Genomic DNA, 20,917 nt, shown 5'->3' on the forward strand with positions numbered 1-20,917 from the left:
GGAAAACTTTAAAAATTAATAGCATTTATTTTTTCCTATTTACTAAGGGAAGCAGTGATCATTGTAGAGAATGAGAAACGTATAGAGTTCTCAAGACAAAAATAAAACTTTAACACCCAGAGACAACCAAGACTAACATTTTTTATACTTTTCGGTATTTTTTCTCATCATATAAAATATATTTTTCAAAAACAAAATCATATTATTTGTATAATAGTATTTTAGCATGAGATTTCTCCCAAATTGTTTAAAAATTTTATTTTACAAATTCACTGTTAATGCTGGCAGTATATTCCAAATTAAAGATGCACATAACCTAAGTTTAGAAACATTATTTATTTATTTATTTATTTATTTATTTATTTATTTATTTTTGAGACAGAGTCTCACTCTGTCACCCAGGCTGGAGTGCAGTGGCACGATCTTGGCTCATTGCAACCTCTGCCTCCTGGGTTCAAGCTATCCTCCTGCCTCAGCCTCCCGAGTAGCTGAGATTACAGGTGTGTGTCACCATGCCTAGCTAATTTTTTGTATTTTTAGTGGAGATGGGGTTCTGCCACGTTGGCCAGGCTGATCTCAAACTCCTGACCTCAAGTGATCCGCCCGCCTCGGAAAGTGCTGGGATTACAGGTATGCGGCACTGCAGAGCCACCGCACATGGTTGGAAACATTTTGATTAACTTTCAATGTACAGTTTTCTATTGGAATTGAACATCTTTGAGCATAATTTCTGATTGTCTTCAAGGCTCTTTTTATATACTACAAAATTACTTTCTCTTACTAAGAGAGATAAATGAAAAACGGTATCTCATTTCTACTTGCATTTTATAATAGTAAACAAAGACTGAACATTTAAAAAATATTTTTGGTAATCTATTTCTTTTCCTGTGTTTCTTTTTCATGTCCCATTACTACTTTTCTTTTTAAAATACATTTGAAAAACTTATTATGTCTTTATTATGAAGGTAATGAATGTTTAGAAAAATTAGAAAATATGGGCCAGGTGTGGTGGCTCACGCCTATATTATTTCAGCACTTTGGGAGGCCAAGGCAGGAGAATTGCACGAAACCAGGAGTTTGAGACCACTCAGGACAACATAGTAAGACCCCATCTTTAAAGAAACAAAACTTTCAAAAAATTTTTAAAAAGAAAAATTAGAAAATACACTTAAACAGCTGGGCACGGTGGTTCATGCCTGTAATCCCAGCACTTTGGGAGGCCAAGGCAGGCAGATCACCTGAGGTCAGGAGATCAACAGCAGCCTGGCCAACATGGTAAAACTCCGTCTCTGGCCAGGCACAGTGGCTCATTCCTGTAATCCCAGAACTTAGGGAGGCCAAGGTGGGTGGATCACCTAAGGTCAGGAGTTCAAGATCAGCCTGACCAACAAGGTGAAACCCCATCTCTACTAAAAATACAAAAATTAGCCAGGTGTGGTGGCAGGCACCTGTAGTCCCAGCTACTAGGGAGGCTGAGACAGAAGAATTGCTTGAACCTGGGAGGCAGAGGATGTAGTGAACCGAGATCATGCTACTGCACTCCAGCCTGGGCGATGGAGCAAGACTCCGTTTCAAAAACAAAACCAAAAAAAACTAAACAAAAAAACCCCTCTGTCTCTACAAAAATACAAAAATAAGCCAAGCGTGGTGGCGGGCACCTGCAATCCCAGCAACTCGGGAGGCTGAGGCAGGAGAATCGCCTGAACCCAGGAGGCGGAGGTTGCAGTGAGTTGAGATCATGCCACTACACTCCAGCCTGGGCAACAGAAACTCCATCTCAAAAAAAAAAAGAAAATACACATACACATTTCAGTATTTTTCTTGTGTTTCTGTAGGAGTATTATATTAAGAATTAAAAATAATTTTCTCTGTCTTATCTTTCCATTTTAAGATTTTTACATAGAGAAAAATTTTACTTTTTATGTAATCAAATTGTTTGAATCTTCCTTTTGTGGTTTCTTCTATTATTTTTATACCCGTGTTTTTTTCACCTTGAGATCAAATACACATGTATGTTTTCCTTTTGTTTCTAACAGTTTAGGGTGCTTTTTTTTTTACACTTTGAAAATGTAATCCTGGTCAGGCGTGGTGGCTCACACCTGTAATCCCAGCACTTTGGGAGGCCAAGGAGGGCAGATCACCTGAGGTCGGGAGGTCGAGACCAGCCTCACCAACATGGAGAAACCCTGTCTCTACTAAAAATACAAAATGAGCCAGGCGTGGTGGCGCATGCCTGTAATCTCAGCTACTCGGGAGGCTGAGGGTGGGAGAATCGCTTGAACCCAGGAGGCAGAGGTTGCGGTGAGCCGAGATCATGCCATTGCACTCCAGCCTGGGCAACAAGAGTGAAACTCCATCTCAACAACAACAACAACAAAATGTAACCCTTCTGTGAGTTGTAAAGTATGGTGAGCAGTAAGGACCTCAATTTATTTTTTTCCCTAAGAGCTAATGAATTTTCCCAGTATCACCCACTGAGCCGTCCTCCCCTCTTTGTGATGCCACGTTTGTTTACCTTGTGCTGACTCATATGTTCTGCAACATTCAGCTATTTGTCAATTCTTATGCCAGTACTTCCACTGTTACCATCATCAATTTAAAGATTACTTTAATATCTGATGGGGCAAGCTGTCCATCCCTATCACCGCTCTCTAATTCCTTATTCTTGTTTTAACATGTCTCGACTATCCTTTCCCATTTGTTCTTCCAGATGACATTTAGAAAACATTTTCTCAAGATTAATTTTAAAAAAAGCAAAATAAATTTTTGTAATTTTCACATGGAATTTATATTTAAATGATGAGAATACAATAAAGCTTATTATTGCCTTTTTATTGAAGCCTTGCAGACAAAAGCACTGGGTTTAAAGGCCCTAGACTTGGAATACATCTGTAGATATGTCAGGTGTAGTCACAAAGGAACAAAGCCTGGGTGCCACAATGCTGCCCTCTTGTGGCAGCCAGAGGCTGCACACTCCAGTCCCAGCAAGGGATGATACTGTTGTATAAAGTGAACCAGAATCCCACCCCTAAACTGTAAAGGCAGCATAGGAAAGTCTACTATGTGGAATGATTCATGAGATGCCTTTTTGCTTCCATGACAGATTCCTTCATAACTAGTCTGTCGCAGGTCTGAATTTTTATCATTGCAGATTGATTCCTTGTTGCAACCTCAGGGTTCTTCATTTGAACCACAAAACTCAGAAAATCATTGGTGTGGCTATTTCTGCATTTCTCCCAATGATATTATATGCCTAGAAATTAATTTATTACATACGCTGGATGCCTAGGACTTTGTGTTTAATTCTCTTAGTAAAATCCTGGTTGAGAATAGACCTGCTTTTGTAAATGAAAACATCCCTGATATTACAAAACCTAAACATTTTTAAAGGTCTAACAGGAAGACTCCTCTTACCTGGCTTGCTGTTGGTCGTTTCTTTGGATCCCAATTCAACATTTCGGTCATGAGCTGAATAGCTTCATTACTGGCATTGGGAATAAGAGTTTTTAAGTTTATAGGAACACACTGGGGAAAACGGAAGTTCATAGAGGATGCCAGCTGGTATCCTTCTGGCCAGTCACTCTGTTTCAGGAATATATAAGTGCAGGTGGGGAGGGCAAAACAAATTGTTTTTAGTAATCCATTTAAAAAACACAGCAGTAATATAAACATCATTTATGTTTGAACATTTTCATGTTGATCCATATAAACATGAAAATGAAATACCAGACCACGTCTACAATTTAGTGCTACGACAGTATAGAAAGAACATTAAGCTGAGAGTTAGGAAACAATGCGAAAAGCACTTTTATAGCTTTTTTTTTTTTTTTTTTTTTTTTTTTTTTTTTTTTTTTTTGAGACAGGATCTGGCTCTGTTATCCAGGCTGGAGTGCAGTGGAGCAATCATGGCTCACTACAGCCTCACCCTCCCGGGCTCAAAAGATCCTCCTACCTCAGCCTCCTGAGTAGCTGGGACTACAGGTGTGCACCATCACACCTGGCTAATTTTTTTTTGTGGAGACGGGGTTTCACTATGTTGCCCAGGCTGGTCTTGAACTCCTGGGCTCAAGTGATCCTCCTGCCTGGGCTTCCCAAAGTGCTGGGACTACAGGCATGAGCCACCATGCCCGCCTTTATAAATTTCGCCATATTAAGCTCTTGTCTGGTTTTAGATCCTGATGGTGATGTTGCTGTGATGATATCTGGGTTAACTCTGAACAAATAAGGAAAAGTGCTTTACAAAGAGGCTGACTGCGAACAAAGATCCTTGTCGTGTATATTACCCATTGCATCCAATGTTAAAAATGCACATATCTGGGAAATGACAATTACATTAAAGCTTTAATATCTACATTTACTTGTGTAATGTTAACTACAAGGCACACACTAATGAGGATGTCATTATATACACACTTACAAAGCACATTTCAGAAAGAAAGGTGTAGATGAAATATAGTTAATTGAAAAGCACTCAGTTCAAGAAGTCAGATATCCACAGGGGAGATATAAAAAAGGAAACAAGAAACGGTTAAGAAAAAACAAGGTTTGAGACACCAGGGGTTAACAGGTGATGCCAATGGCCAGCCACAGAATGAGCAGGGAAGAGCTCAAGCAAGGCTGTCTGTACAGTGTCAGCTGGGCATCACCCCCAAGTTACACTCTAAACACACAGAATTTTTCCTGAAGTTCTTAAGGAAAGGCAAGCACCTGTTTTTCTTCAGCTGGTGGGATTCTGGCTTCTTGCAATCCTTAACCCACTCCGATTAAAAAAATAAGGATTACAGCCGGGCGCGGTGGCTCACACCAAGTAATCCCAGCACTTTGGGAGGCTGAGGTGGGCAGATCGCGTATCGCTTGAGCTCAAGAGTTCAAGACCAGCCTGGCCAACATGGTGAAATCTCCTCTCTACTAACAATAGAAAAATTGACCAGGCATGGTGGTGCACACCTGTAATCCCAGCTACTTGGGAGGCCGAGGCGTGAGAATTGCTTAAACCTGGGAGGTGGAGGTTGCAGTGAGCTGAGATTGAGCCACTGCACCCAACCTGGGCAACAGAGCAAGACTCCATCTCAAAAAAAAAAAAAAAAAGAATTATAAGAAAATTAATCATTAAAGTATGAGCCTATTTCAAACTGAAAATATCAGATATCTAGGCAAAAGTTGTAAATAATCAAAATTATAAAATTAAAAGCAAAGTAGCAAGATAGAAATAATCAAAAGTTATAGCAACTTAGGGACAAGAGTACTTACTTTTTTGGGAGTCCCTAAAACTTGGCAAATTTTAAAGATTTCATCGACCTCACTTGTCCCTGGGAAAAGTGGCCTTAACATATAGAGTTCAGCCATGATACTTCCAACAGCCCACACATCAATGGGAGAACTATAAACTGAAGATCTCAGTAAAACTTCAGGGGCACGATACCTATGAAAATAGAGAACAAAAGAGGTAATTTTGATTGCAATTTCAAAGGTGGATGGGCAGTAGCATTCTACGCTGTGTGGTCATGCATTTCCATCAAGGAACAGGTATTCAGACCCCGTTCCATCTGTGTGTCAGGCATTTGTACAATGTTCTGGGGATAATAGGACACAACACATGTTCCCTGATCACAGACAATGAGTGGGGCTGGAGACAAATGTCTATGAAATGTCCATCAAGCCTAAGACAGGAACTCAACTGAATAGATATGGAAATAAGTGCCATCTGATATATTAAGAAAAAAAGTAGAAAAACTATGTTACAAAGCATTATATTCAGCATCTATTCACAAGGAAGCACAGAAAACAAAAGATGAACAAGGATTATATCCTGAGTAGTGGAGTTTTTTTTATCAGTTTGAAAGTACTGATATCCTCAACTGACTCCTCTTCTGTAGTCAACTATATTTATTGAGTGGAGTTTTGCTCTTGTTGCCCAGGCTGGAGTGCAATGGCGCAGTCCTGGCTCACTGCAACCTCTGCCTCTTGGGTTCAAGTGATTCTCCTGCCTCAGCCTCCTGAGCAGCGGGGATTACAGGGGCACACCACCATGCCCAGCTAATTTTTGTATTTTTAGTAGAGATGGGGTTTCCCCATGTTGGCCAGGCTGGTCTCGAACTCCTGACCTCAGGTGATCAGCCTGCCTCAGCCTCCCAAAGTGCTGAGATTACAGGCATGAGCCACTGCACCCAGCCTAACAATATTTTTAATTGAGAAAAATACTCAATTTACAAGAGCAAAGTGAGCTGGTGAGACCAACACAAAGTCTGCTAAATGGAAGACACTCTCAATTCTCTTTTTTTCCAACCAAAATGTGTAAATATTTCAGTCCAAATGTTTGGCATACTGTCTTTGCTTTCATTGAGAATACTGCAAGCCCTCAAATAAACTAGTTTTGTTCACTGTTGTTTTTGCTCAATGCTGTTTCATTGTAATGTTGATGAGAAAGAAAAAAAAAGAAAGGCATTTCTGGCTGGGCCAATGTGTGGGGTTTGCACATTCTCCCCAAGTCTACAAGTTTTCTCCAGGACTCCAGCTTCCTCCCATATCCCAGATATGTGCATGTCAGGTGAACTGGGGTGCCTGTGTGGCCCCAGGATGAGTGTGTGCATGTGTGTGTCGGGGGGGTAGGGAGGGGGCGTGCTGCCATGGGAGGCTGTCCCATCCATGGTTGGTGCTCACCTTGCACCCCCAGCTTCCAGGACACGCTGTTGCCACCTGTGACCCTGAACTAGAATAACTGGGTGAATAATTATCTTCCTTGTTTTTATTAATGTTTCTCAAATGTATGTATAGCTTACATGTATTTCAATGTTCAATATTAGTGTTTTGGTCACTATTTAGAAGTTTGGTGGCCAGGCACAGTGGCTCACACCTGTAATTCCAGCACTTTGGGAGACCAAGGCGGGTGAATCATGAGGTCAGGAGTTCGAGACCGGCCTGGCCAACATGGTGAAACCCCGTCTCTACTAAAAATACAAAAACTTAGCTGGGTGTAGTGGTGGGCGTCTGTAAGCTCAGCTACTCGAGAGGCTGAGGCAGGAGAATCACTTGAATCCAGGAGGCAGAGGTTGCAGTGAGCCGAGATCGTGCCACTGCACTACAGCCTGGGTGACAGGAAAAAAAAAAAAAAAGAAGAAGTTTGGTGATGTTTTTGTGACCAGAAACGTGCCATAAAATTGTTTATTTTAATTATCCTATGGTCGAATTGGTTTCATCATATGTTGTTTCACTTAAAGTGAAACTTTCCAAGAACCTATTGATGATGTTAAGTGAGAACTTACTATACTTTGACGAATATTTTTACAAGCTTTATTGATATATAATTCACATAATATACAGTTGATCCATTTAAAGTGTACATCACACTGCTTTCTCCCAAGGTGCCTTCACATGTCTTCCCTCTTCCATCTCTGTCTGCCTTCTTATAAGGACATCAGTCTTATTGGATTAAGACCAGCCAGGCTGTGGTCTGACCTCATCTTAGTCTGATTACATTTGCAAAGACCCTATTTCAAAATAAGGTCACATTCGCAGGTAACCAGGGCGGATCCCTCATGAAAGGCTTGGTGCTGTTCTCACGTAGTGAATGAGTTCTTTTTCAGGCAAGATGAAATTAGTTCCTGAGAGAGTGGGTTGCTCCACGGCAAGCTTCCTCCTCTTGTTTGTTCCCTTCTCGCACGTGCCCATTTCCCCTTTGACCTTCACCCCGCCATCTTTTTTTTTTTTTTTTTTGAGACGGAGTTTTGCTCTTGTTGCCCAGGCTGGAGTGCAATGGCGCGATATCGGGTCACTGCAACCTCCACCTCCCGGGTTCAAGTGATTCTCCTGCCTCAGCCTCCCAAGTTACAAGTATGTGCCACCATGCCTGGCTAATTTTTTTTGTTTTTGTTTTTTGTTTTTGAGACAGAGTCTTGCTCTGTCACCCAGGCTGGAGTGCAGTGGCGCGATCTTCGCTCACTGCAAGCTCCGCCTCCCAGGTTAACGCCATTCTCCTGCCTCAGCCTCCCAAGTAGCTGGGACTACAGGTGCCCGCCACCACACCCGTCTAATTTTTTTTTTTTTTTTTTTTGTATTTTTAGTAGAGACGGGGTTTCACTGTGTTAGCCAAAATGGTCTTGATCTCCTGATCTCGTGATCCACCTGCCTCGGATTCCCAAAGTGCTGGGATTACAGGTGTGAGCCACTGTGCCCGGCCTAATTTTTGTATTTTTAGTAGAGACTGGGTTTCACCATGTTGGCCAGGCTGGTCTCGAACTCCTGACCTCAGGTGATCCACCCGCCCTGGCCTCCCACAGTGCAGGGATTCAGGTGTGAGCCACCACGCCCGGCCTGACCTTCTCCACCATGTTTTGATGCAGCATAAAAACCCGCATCAGAAGCCAAGCGGATGCCAGTGCCATGCTTCTTGTACAGCCTGCAGAACCGGAAGCCAAATAAACCTCCTTTCTTTACCAACTTCCCAGCCTCAAGTGTTCCTTTACAGCAACACAAAACACACTAAGACACGGACTCCTTTCTTTCAGCCCCCACATCTGATTCATTAGAAAACATACCCAGAATTCCACACTTCTCACTACCTGCATGGCCAGCAGGTCCAAGTCACTATCATTTCTGGCCACTCTACAAACCCTGCCCTTGTTTCCTACAACTGCCCTCCTTATTCATTCTGCGCTGTGCAGAATTCACGTGTGGCATGCACCTGTCTCAAGGCTTTTACTCTGCCTAAAAAAAATCCTGCTGGCCCTGGCATCTCCATCAGGGCTACTCTCAGTCAGACCCTCCATGTAACATTCCTTTCTCTCCCCATCTCCCCCAACTCCCTGCCCCCTTTCCTATTTTATTTTTCTTTATAATAATGTATCAACATCTGATACACGTATATTCCTTTTTTTTTTTTTTTTTTTTGAGAAAGAGTCTTGCTCTGTTGCCCAGGCTGGAGTTCAGTGGTGCAATCTCGGCTCAGTGCAACCTCTGCCCCCGAGGTTCAAGTGATTCTCATGCTTCAGCCTCCCAAGTAACTGGCACCAAGGCGCGTGACACCACACCCGGCTAATTTTGTATTTTTAGTAGAAACGGGGTTTAGCCATGTTGGCCAGGCTGGTCTCGAACTCCTGGTCTCAAGTGATCCCCCACGTCGGCCTCCCAAAGTGCTGGGATTACAGGCGTGAGCCACCATGCCCAGCCTGATACACATATGTTCTTGTTTTCACTGGAGTATAATATTCACACAGGCAGAGGCATGTGTTGTAAGAGTAGAGCTTGATGAATTTTCACAAATACAACACATCCACGGACCCAGCACCCAGATCAAGAAAGACATGTTATCGGCCGGGCCCGGTGGCTCACGCCTGTAATCCCAGCACTATGCATAGGAGGCCAAGGTGGGCGGATCACCGGAGGTCAGGAATTTGAGACCAGCCTGGCTAACATGGTGAAACCGCGTCTCTACTAAAAATACAAAAATTAGCTGGGCATGGTGATGGGTGCCTGTAATCCCAGCTACTTGGGAGGCTGAGGCAGGAGAATTACTTGAAACCGGGAGGCAGAGGTTGCAGTGAGCCGAGATCACGCCATTGCACTCCAGCCTGGGCAAGAGAGCGAAACTCCATCTCAAAAAAAAAAAGAAAGACATGCTATCAGCACCCAGAAGGCCCCTTGTGCACTAGTCCAGGCACTACACACATCCCCACCCCATGGCACTGCTTGCTATCCTGACTTTCATGGCACAGATTAGTTTTCTCTGTTTTTGTACTTTGCATAAATGAAATCATATGGTATGTGCTCTTTTTCTGTTTGGGCTCTTGATCTCAACATTGTCTAAGATTCGTCCACATTGCTGCATGCAGTCATAGACCCTTCGTTCTCATTGTTGCAAAGCATTCCACTGGGTGAGTATACGATGCTACTGCTCATGGACGTTTGGGTGGCGTGCAGTTGAGAGGACTCATGTCTTCTGGTGAACACGTATATGTCTTTCTGTTGGTGATCCATAATATTTTTAACTTGTTTATCTGTTTATTGGCTGTCATGTAAGCAGCATAAGGCAGAGATTTTTCTTTTCTTTTTTTATTTCACTGCTGTGTTCTCTGTGCCTAAAATGATGTTTGGCACATAGTAGGTGTTCAATAAATATTTGTTGAATGAATGAATGAGTGAATAAATGAAATTCTTTTTCCTTTTTTTTCAGTGATCAGAATAGCAATAAACCAATCCTTCACTTTCTTTAAAGAATATAAAATTCAATTCTATGTTTTAAATATTCAATATGGAACTTCCAGAAATATGTAACAATCCATCGTAGGAAAATTTCACCATAGGCTTATGCCTCAGGAGGGCTGCATAACCCCTACTCACCATCTGGTAGAGACATAATCAGTGTATGGTGGCTGTGACCTTAATTCTCTTGCAAGTCCAAAATCAGCAATTTTCACAAGCTCTGGGCCCATACAAAGCAAGTTTTCTGGTTTCATGTCCCTATGAAAAAAGCCTTGATGATATACGGAGAAAAAAAAATACAGTAAATCATTACGTTTAAACATAGCTTTATTTGATTTATAAACAAAATATAAATGAACCCCCTCTGTTATAATTCAAAATATCATCTTAGGAAAAAAGTAAACCATATTTATTGTCTAAGAAGTAAATGGGATGTAGGGACCCTGCTTTTAAAATGCTTTGGCAAGAAAGTTCACACAGTGTATGAGATAATTAAAAATAACCACCCATTTAACATTTATTTTTATTTGTGACTCCAGTGGGTGTTCAGGGGCTGGGCTAGGTATTACCACACTATGATTATCTCCATTCATTTGCACAACAACCTGAAGGAGGTACTGTTATCACTATTGTGCAATAGAGGAGGAGGTTGAGGGCCAGAGTGAAGTCACCTAATTAATGTGTGAGAAGTGTTTTTGTTTTTGAGATAGGTCTTGCTCTGTTGTCCAGGCCAGAGCGTAGTGGCTCGATCTCGGCTCAAGCAATCCTCTCGGCCCACTAAGTAGCTGGGACCACAGGTGCATGCCTCCACTCCCACCTAATTTTTTGTATTTTTGATAGAGACAGGGTTTTGCCACGTCACCCAGGCTGAGAAGAGCACTTTTTAATCAGGCTTAAGTCAGTGCAGCTGACTTCTTGAGAAAAATCACTTGTTTAAAAAGTCCATTCAATAAAAATGGAACTCCACACATCAGAACTAATTTCTTCATTTAAAATTATTTTATCTAATGTTCAGTTTTCCTCAATAGCTGTGTCGTTGCAAAATCCCAATAATTATAATGTTTATATTAGCAATTCAATCTATAAAATAAATGGTTATGAAGCTAAAAGGGAAACCAAAGAAAATGAGGCAGAAAGCCCAGTGGGGGCCAGGCGTGGTGGCTCACGCCTATAATCCCAGCACTTTGGGAGGCTGAGGTAGGTGGATCATGAGGTCAGGAGTTTGAGACCAGCCTGGCCAATATGATGAAACCCCGTCTATACTAAAAATACCAAAATTAGCCGGGCATGGTGGTGTGCGCCTGTAGTCCCAGCTACTCAGGAGGCTGAGGCAGAAGAATCACTTGAACCTGGGAGGCGGAGGTTGCAGTGAGCTGAGATCATGCCACCGCACTCCAGCCTGGGCAACAGGGCAAGACTCTATCTCAAAAAAAAAAAAAAAAAAAAAAAAGGAAAAGAAAAAGAAAACCCAGGGGGAAAAGAACAAACATTAAAGCCCTCCTGGCAGATGAGATTTGTCTTAAGGGAGGCTTTTTCTAAGGGCAGTCTACAGCATTCTGGTTATATCCAAATGGCTTGGGTTCCAAAGGCCTTGGGAGGCAGGGAGACTGCAGGTGATCACTTGAAGAGGGTTTTCATGTAGCTTTGGAGCTGGGAAGACTTTCTTTTTTCTTTTTTTTTTTTTTTTTTTGTTTTGAGACGGAGTCTTGCTCTGGAGGGTAGTGGCGCGATCTGGGCTCATTGCAACCTCCGCCTCCTGGGTTCAAGCGATTCTCCTGCCTCAGCCTCTGGAATAGCTGGGATTATAGGCGTCTGCCACCACACTCGGCTAATTTTTTGTATTTTTAGTAGAAACTGGATTTTGCCATGTTGGCGAGGGTGGTCTCAAACTTCTGACCTTGTGATCCACCTGCTTCACCCTCCCAAAGTGCTGGGATTACAGGTGTGAGCCACCACGGCCAGCTGGGTTTGGGAAGCCTTTTTAAGCCTAAATGTTTTTAATCACTTCAAAGCCAGAGTGGGCTCTGTTTGTGACATCTGTTTAACAGTTTTGTAATCTGAGTTTATCCAGTACTTCTTACTCTAAATAGTAAGTAACATCCATTTCACTATGTCCAAGAGACATTCAGATACTTTTGTAATGTAACGACAGAAATGGGACCATGTGATGCACAGCAGAGTGACACTAATCCATAAAGTCTTAGAGAACTAAACCAATTACATATTTGTACAGCTGAGGTTTTCCCCATCCTAATATACATATATTAGTAATTCAGTCCTATTTGAACTAAATATTTTCATTTTTTTGACAGCAACTATTTTATTTTATTTATTTATTTTTTGAGACAGAGTCTTGCTCTGTCACCCAGGCTGGAGTGCAGTGGCATGATCTCAGCTCACTGTAATCTCCGCCTCCTGGGTTCAAGCAATTCTCCTGCCTCAGCGTCCCAAGTAGCTGGGATTACAGGCATGTGCCATGATACCCAGCTAATTTTTGTATTTTTAGTAGAGATAGGTTTTTACCACGTTGGCCAGGCTGGTCTCGAACTCCTCACCTCAAGTGATCCGCCTGCCTTGGCCTCCCAAAGTGCTGGGATTGCAGGCGTGAGCCACCACGCCCAGCCAAACAACTATTTTAAAATATCTATTTCTTGAAGTATTACATCTGAGATGCTTAGCAGCAAGAATTATGTGGCTTTTGTAAAAACGTCTAATCATCCTTATAGGCTGGTTTCCCAAATTCCTATGTAGCCAACTCTACAGTCAACTGTTGATTATTCATGTTATTTCTTTCAGTCACAATTTTTAAATCGTAATCGAACTTCCTCCTTCAATCCCTTAGGCTTCAGACGTTGCTGACAGCATAAATCAACCCAGGCAAATATCAAGTGTTACCATGCTGACCAGAGTTTAAAACAATTAAAAATCAGGAATCCATTATGAATAATTAAAATAGCAGATGTCCGTTATTTCCATATAATTAATACATTACTGCTGTTTGCCAATAAAGTGTAGTATATCATTACAGGATTTAGACTTTTAAAAGACCCCAATAGTTTACATATGGTGCAAATAAAAAGTTTTTTTTTAATGTTCTTAAAACATTCTAAACATACCCTTTTTATAAGTTTAAGAAGTGTTCTTAAAATATTTATATGGAATCCTGCATAGCATTTTTGGAAGGTAAATAATTCCTGTAGCAGTTAAGAAAATAAAAAAAACAAAATATAAACTACAGGAGGAGGATGGGCGTGATGGCTCCTGCCTGTAATCCCAGCACTTCCGGAGGCTGAGGTTGGAGGATCACTTGAGTCCAGGAGTTCAAGACCAGCCTGGGAAAAATGGCGAAACCTCATCTCTACAAAAAAGAAAAAAATTAGCCGGGTGTGGAAGCGTGCGCCTGTAGTCCCAGCTACTAGGGAGGCTGAGGTGGGAGGATCACCTGAGCCCAGGAAGTCGAGGCTGCAGTGAGCCATGATGGCACCACTGCACTCCAGCCTGGGCATCAGAGTGAGATCCTGTCTCAAATAATAATAATAATAGCAATAAAATAAAATACAGGATGAGACATGAAGGGAAACTAATGGTGATTTTCCAGTGCCTATGTTCAGAACACAGCAATGGTATGGGACAAACTTTTCTAATTTAGTATCTAAACATCTAGTGATTCTAAACAAATGTTTTTAAAAAATAATCATATTAACTTTTTGGACTAATAATTATTTTGATTTGATAGATATGAAAAACTACATTAATTGAAGTACATAATTCATAGAAAATAGATCAAGTATTAATACTTGCTTTAATTTCATTCACAGAATAGAAACAACTAAATGTAAAAACTAAGGAAAACTATAAAACACTGCTCCGTGAGTGCTACAAACTATTTAAATGTTAATAATTGGTCATGCTAGATCAAAATAATCTAATCTTTTCCAAAAGAAGGTCCTTTTTTTTTCATTTCCACGATAAAATTAGGGAGAATGAGGTTGCAAGATGGGTATATGATGACTGAGACTAAAGGCTGATGATGATTAAACTGTTAAAAAATTCTGCTATGGTGGAAGATAATTATAGATTATAGAAATTCTATTTTTTTATTTATTTTTTGAGATGGAGCTTCGTTCTTTTTGCCTAGGCTGGAGTGCAATGCCACAATATCAGCTCACTGCAATCTCTGCCTCCTGCATTCAAGCGATTCTCCTGCCTCAGACTCTCAAGTAGCTGGGATTATAGGCACGCGCCACCAAGCCTGGCTAATTTTTTACATTTTTAGTAGAGATGGGGTTTCACCACGTTGGCCAGGCTGGTCTCGAACTCCTGACCTAAGGTGATCCCCCCGCCTCGGCCTCCCAAAGTGCTGGGATTACAGATGTGAGTCCGGCCTGGTATGTATGTATGTTATGTGTGTGTGTGTGTATATATATATATATATATATATTTTTTTTTTTTTGAGATGGAGTCTCACTCTGTTGCCCAGGCTGGAGTGCAATGGCGTGATCTCAGCTCACTGCAACCTCCACCTCTGGGGTTCAAGCAATTCTCCTGCCTCAACCTCCTGAGTAGCTGGGATTACAGGCGCCCGCCACCACGCCCAGCTAATTTTTGTATTTTTTTTTAACAGAGACAGGGTTTCACCATGTTGGCCAGGCTGGTCTCAAACTCGCTTGACCTCAGGTGATCCGCCTGCCTTGGCCTCCCAAAGTGCTGAGATTACACACGTGAGCCACCGTGCCCAGCCAGAAATTCCATGTTATACAGAATCACAGAAATTGATAAAGTTTTTAAATAAAAATGTCAGTGTGTAAAGGCACATACTCCAGATTCGTAGTTATCCAATGTAACAGTTATTTAACAGTTTAATAAATTTGTTTGCACAATCTGGACAGTAATCTAAAGAGGTAGGGAAATTAAACTTAAAAGAAACCTACCGTGTTTATGGATAAAAGCCAGCCCTTGCAATATTTGATACGTAATATTTCTGATGACTGATTCAGGGAACAACTTGTTTCTGTAAAGAAATGAACAGTCACATAATTCTGTTAAGCAACCAGCCAACCAATCCAAAGAAGGTTTATATTCCCCCTGCCTTGGAGCCTCTACTGGCCTCACGATACTGGTTAAACCTATGATTTATAGATTTATACTCTTAAAGCTCACACATTTAAAACATGAAAATTAGATTTTTTTTTTTGTTTTGATGTGAGGTAAAAACTCAAATCCAAAACTGAATATATTGCACACATATTAAATAGCTATTTTTTTTTTTTTTTTTTGAGACAGAGTTTCACTCTTTGTTGCACAGGCTGGAGTGCAGTGGCGCAATCTCGGCTCACTGAAACCTCCACCTCCCGGGTTCAAGTGATTCTCCTGCTTCAGCCTCTCAAGTAGCTGGGATTATAGGCATGCACCACGATGCCTGGCTAATTTTGTATTTTTAGTAGAGACAGGGTTTCGCCATGTTGGTCAGGCTGGTCTTGAACTCCTGACCTCAGGCGATCTGCCCACCTCGGCCTCCCAAAGTGCTGGGATTACGGGCATGAGCCACCCCACCTGGCCTAAATAGCTAAATTTTAAACTGTCCCAAGAAGAGCAAAGCAAGTTGAAAAACTGAATTACTAACAGATAAGCCAAGCATGCAAATCTGTATTATGCAGGCTTGAAGAATTTTAGAGATGGCCGGATGTGGTGGCTAATGCCTATAATACCAGCACTTTGGGAGGCCAAGGTGGGAGGATCGCTTAAGCCCAAGAGTTCAAGACCAGCCTGGGCAACATGGTGAAACCTTGTGTCTACAAAAAATACAAAAATTAGCCAGGTGTGGTAGCGCATGCCTGTAGTCCAGCTGCTGGAGAGGCTGAGGTGGGAGGATCACTTGAGCCTGGGAATTCAAGGCTGCAGTGAGCTGTGACTGTGCCACTCCACTCCAGCCTGGTGACAGAGTGAGATCCTGCCTCCAAAAAAAAAAGGGGGGGGGAATAAATTTAGAGATATAAATAAATGCTTCAGTTCTATTCTGCATATTGGTGTTGTCCAGTAGAAATATAAGAGCCGGCTGGGCATGGTGGCTCATGCCTGTAATCCCAGCACTTTGGGAGGCCAAGGTGGGTGGATTACCTGAGGTCAGGAGTTCGAGAGCAGCCTCGCCAACATGGTGAAACCTCATCTCTACTACAAATACAAAAATTAGCTGGCGTGATGGCACATGCCTGTAATCCCAGCTACTCAGGAGGCTGAGGCAGAAAAATCGCTTGAACCCGGAGGGTGGAGGTTGCAGTGAGCTGAGATTACACCACTTCACTCCAGCCTGGGTGAAAGAGCGAGACTCCATCTCAAAAAAAAAAAAAAGAAAGAAAGAAATATATATGAGAGCCACTTGTGTACTTAACATCATTTTTCTAGCAGCCATGTTAAAAGAAATCAAACAGGTAAAATTAATTTTTAACAATATATTTAATTTAACCTAATATATGCCAAATATTATTTCAACATGTAATCAGTATAAAAATGAGCTGACTGCACCACTGTACTCCAGCTTGGGTGACACAGCAAGACTATGCCTCTAAAAAAATGTTTTTTAATTATTTATTTTTAAAATTTTACCTTTTTAATTTTTATTTTTTGAAAAAGAGATGCGGGCTGGGTGCGGTGGCTCCCCCCTGTAATCCCAGCACTCTGGGAGGCCAAGGCAGGTGGATCCCTTGAGTTCAGGAGTTCAAGACCAGCCTGGGAAACATGGTGAGACCCTGTCTCTACTAAAAATACAAAAATTAGCCAGGCATGGTGGCATGTGCCTGCAGTCCCAGCTACTTGGGGCACCGAGGCAGGGGAATTGCTGGAGCCCAAGAGGTCGAGGCTACAGTGAGCCATGTTTGCACCACTGCACTCTGGCCCTCCAGCCAAGGTGAAAGAGCAAGACCCTGTCTCTAAAAAAAAAGAGAGACACATGGTCTCGCTATGTTGCCTAGGCTGGTCTCAAACTCCTGGGGCTCAAGCAATCCTCCCGCCTTGGCCTCTCAAAGTGCTGAGATTACAAGCATGAGCCATCAAGCTTGGAGTAAAAAAATATAAAAATTATTAATAAATTTGTTTTGTACCAAGTTTTCAAAATCTGATGTGTAATGTATTTTACATTTACAACACTCTTCAATGCAAACATTTCAGGAGTTCAATAGCCACATCTGACTAATGGCTACTGTATTAGTGTAGCTTTATACAGTGTATATATATATATATATATATATATATATATATATATATATATGTATTTTTTCTTTTTTGTTTGAGATGGAGTCTTCTTCTGTTGCCCAGGCTGCAGTGCAGTGGTGCGATCTCGGCTCACTGCAACCTCTCCCTCCTGGCCAACACAGTGAAACCCTGTCTCTACTAAAAATACAAAAATTAGCTGGCCTCCTGGGTTCAAGCAATTCTTCTGTCTTACCTTCCCGAGTGGCTGGGATTATGGGTGGCCTCAACCTCCTGGGCTCAAGCAATCTTCTCACCTCAGCCTCTAAGTAGCTAGGACTACAGGTGTGTGCCACCACACCTGGCTAATTTTTTTATTTTTTTGTAGAGATGGAGTCTCACTATGTTGCCTAGGCTGGTCTCAAATTCCTGGGCTCAAGTGATCCTCCCACCTCAGCCTCACAAAGTACTGGATTAAAGGCAGGAACTACCACATCCATCCAGATTTATATATATTTCAAAAATAGATTAAAATTTAATATTTCATGAATTTACATGTATTTCATTTTTTTTCTTCAACAAGGGTATCTTGATATTTCATGTAAGTATATATCATTTCAATATTTTAAAGGACAAAATTTATTAGAGGCTGAAAATTAAGATTACCCATAATCCCACCACCTGATTAAGAAACTTTTAATTTTTCAGTATTCTAATCCAGTCCTAATCTATCTGCATGCATAACTTTTATATTAGGAATGAAAGTCACATACACACAATTTGGTTTGTTTTTTCACTTACAAGCGTTTTCATAACCCTTATAATTATCACCTTTAATGGTAATAATTCCATCAATATTATATACAATAATTACCAACCTATTTTCACACTAATTATTTATTTTCAATAGTTCAAAAAGTGAAGCTTAGTATAGCCATTTAACAGAATATATTATTTATAACTATAAAGACTAAGTATCCACATAAAAAATACTTGTAAGTAAATTAATCAAATAAAAAACTTTGTCCCACTAAAATTACAACTAAGTAAAAAGGCGTGCATGTCTATATAGAAGGCCTAGAAGGGACTCTGGAAAAGTAAAAACTGATTTGAGGGGCAGAAATTTACTTTTATTTTAATTGACATTAATGTTATGATGATTTCGGCCTGGAACATAAGAGGCATTCAATAAATATGTTTTGAGAAAGGGGAAAAATATGATTAAAGAATAATTCACATAACATCCTCAGACCTTGAGTGAGAGTGTGAGTGTGAGTGTGTGTGTGTGTGTGTGTGTGTGTGTGTGTAAGAATCAAAGAGAAATCAACATCATTACTTCGGAAAATTATTTCTAAGTATTTCAGAGTTTGTTGTTGAACATTTTTCACTTTAAAAGCAGGCAAAATGGATGTTAATCTCCCAGACGTGACCAGAACAACCACCAAAACATTATCTCCCCAAGCCCAGGGCAGAAGACCAAAGCTCTCCCTTTACAGATTCTGCCCACACATATTTAAAAATTGTGAATTTCTTTGGGATTGGTAACACATCAAGTCTTATCACTGACTTGTGCATTCTAATGACTGAGCTTTTTAGATCCTTTCTTGAAAGCAACTTCATTCCTTTCTCCATTCTTTCATTAACCTTCACAACATGCTTGGGAGAGCAACCAAGATACTTTTCTCAATAGTGCCCAAGGCCAGCTTTATTACTGAGTACTAAACTATACATAAATTTGTATTTTTAAAAGCATAAATAGATAGTATGTGTATTGATATGAGATACTGGCCTTCACTTTCAAGGATCTACAACAGAAAAATGCTTGCTATGTCACAGCTGGTTCTTTGGTGTTAAATGTTACCCTTTGATAAAGGTAACAGAACTAGTTAATTTAAATTTACCTTTTGGAGTGATCAATCTTTATCTCATAAAGTATGACATATGAAAGGATCCAAAGAACTCATGGAGAGAATAACAGGGAAAAACGTGAATAAAAACATACCTGTCTTTCATTAATTGATAGAGGTTTTCTTTCATATATTCAAATATAAAATAAAGATGGTCATTTTCTCTGATAACTTCTTTCAATTTAATAACATTGGCATGATTAAGTTTCTTCAGAGACTGAAAAATAAAAAATACGTATTAAAATTTCTTAAAAAATACTTGTAGAATTTGGCAAAATTGCATCAATGCTAAGTATGATAATTACCTTATGTAATTTTCCATTTCTCCTGGGTTCATTAATTAATGACATTTTAATATCTACATAATTGCTTTAAGTAATGAACGTTAAGTGCAAACAATAAATCAAGCCAACAATAGCTATTAAACATTTCAATCTGTTACATTTTTCCCTTGGTTTATAAATAGGTCTAACTTTTGTCTGACTTAACCATGCAAAGGTATCCAAAATTGTATCCAAGTCTTTAAGCATAAAATCTAAGGAAATGGTATGTAGTAATTTAAAAAGTTGTCTTTGGTGGCTGAGCGTGGTGGCTCATGCCTGCTATCCCAGCACTTTGGGAGGCTGAGGTGGGTGGATCACCTGAGGTCAGGAGTTCGAGACCAGCCTGGCCAACATGGTGAAACCTTGTCTCCACTAAAAATACAAAAATTAGCTGGGCATGGTGACACACACCTGTAGTCCTAGCTACTTGGGAAGCTGAGGCAGGAGAATCGCTTGAACCCAGGAGGCGGAGGTTGCAGTGAGTCAAGATCACGCCACCGCATTCCAGCCTGGGTGACAGAGTAAGACTCTGTCTCAAAAAAAAAAAAAAAAAAAAAAAAAGTTGTCTTTGCATAATATGATTTTAAGATGCTCTTTTAAAAGTGAAAGTGAACTTTCAAATGTGAGGATATAATTATATGCTGTTCTCCACTGACATCAGAACCAGAAGAAATGAGAAATTAATTTAGGAATATAAAGGAAAAACAAACACAATTATCTTCAGAATGCTTCCCACAGAGAATAAAATCATCTTAACTTCTGTCCTCAGGTAGTGTTAAGGCCTTCTCAGGTTCTTTTCATCTTTAGGATTTTACCTTAACTTCTCTCAAGTTCATGCATTCATCCCAAGAATAGAACTTTCTCTTCATCCTAAAATAAATTAGGGAAAGTTTAGTGTTCAGGGATTGAGGATTCAAAGACACACATTACACTGTTGGCTTTCTTACTCCACTATTGGTTCACTTTGGGCGAGCTATCTTTCTCTTTCCTCATCCTTACAAGGAAATCACCTCCTCTACCTCAAGGCTACTTGGTAGGCCTACGTCACATCCAAAATTCAGCTTTAATCAAAAGTGAAAAAATTACCATTAATCTTCTTTTCTGGGTGAGTTCTTAACATTTCTCTAATCAGTTTAATTGTGCCTTTCTTAAAGGGTCCTTTTCAAGATTCTCTCTTTTTAGAACTTAAGAGGCCCATAAAGTTAAAGGTCTCCCTACTTAAATGATTTAAGTCGGCAAAAATTCAGAAGTAACTACAAACGTTAGAAATGGCTTTCTTGGCTGGGAACGGTGGCTCACGCCTGT

At 40.6% G+C, this 20,917-nt stretch overlaps 1 protein-coding gene across 8 annotated transcripts in view; it reads right to left on the bottom strand.

The window, feature by feature from the left end:
- The window catches only part of MAK (male germ cell associated kinase), a 74,101-nt gene that overhangs the window by 33,432 nt on the left and 19,752 nt on the right, over positions 1-20,917 (bottom strand). For all 8 annotated transcript variants that reach the window (XR_001718248.4, XR_010157892.1, XM_001167665.7 and 5 more), the window contains exons 3-8: positions 20,428-20,482; positions 19,385-19,506; positions 15,129-15,208; positions 10,336-10,468; positions 5,251-5,422; positions 3,415-3,582 (exon numbers count right to left, since the gene is read on the bottom strand). Coding sequence is in view for 6 of the 8 variants with exons in the window: in XM_001167665.7 (XP_001167665.2) it covers positions 3,415-3,582; positions 5,251-5,422; positions 10,336-10,468; positions 15,129-15,208; positions 19,385-19,506; positions 20,428-20,482 (730 nt within the window). In the remaining 2 variants the exon portion in view is untranslated. The remainder of the gene's footprint in view (positions 1-3,414; positions 3,583-5,250; positions 5,423-10,335; positions 10,469-15,128; positions 15,209-19,384; positions 19,507-20,427; positions 20,483-20,917) is intronic.

This window comes from Pan troglodytes, chromosome 5, assembly GCF_028858775.2.
Source record: "Pan troglodytes isolate AG18354 chromosome 5, NHGRI_mPanTro3-v2.0_pri, whole genome shotgun sequence".
Lineage (NCBI taxonomy): Eukaryota > Metazoa > Chordata > Mammalia > Primates > Hominidae > Pan > Pan troglodytes.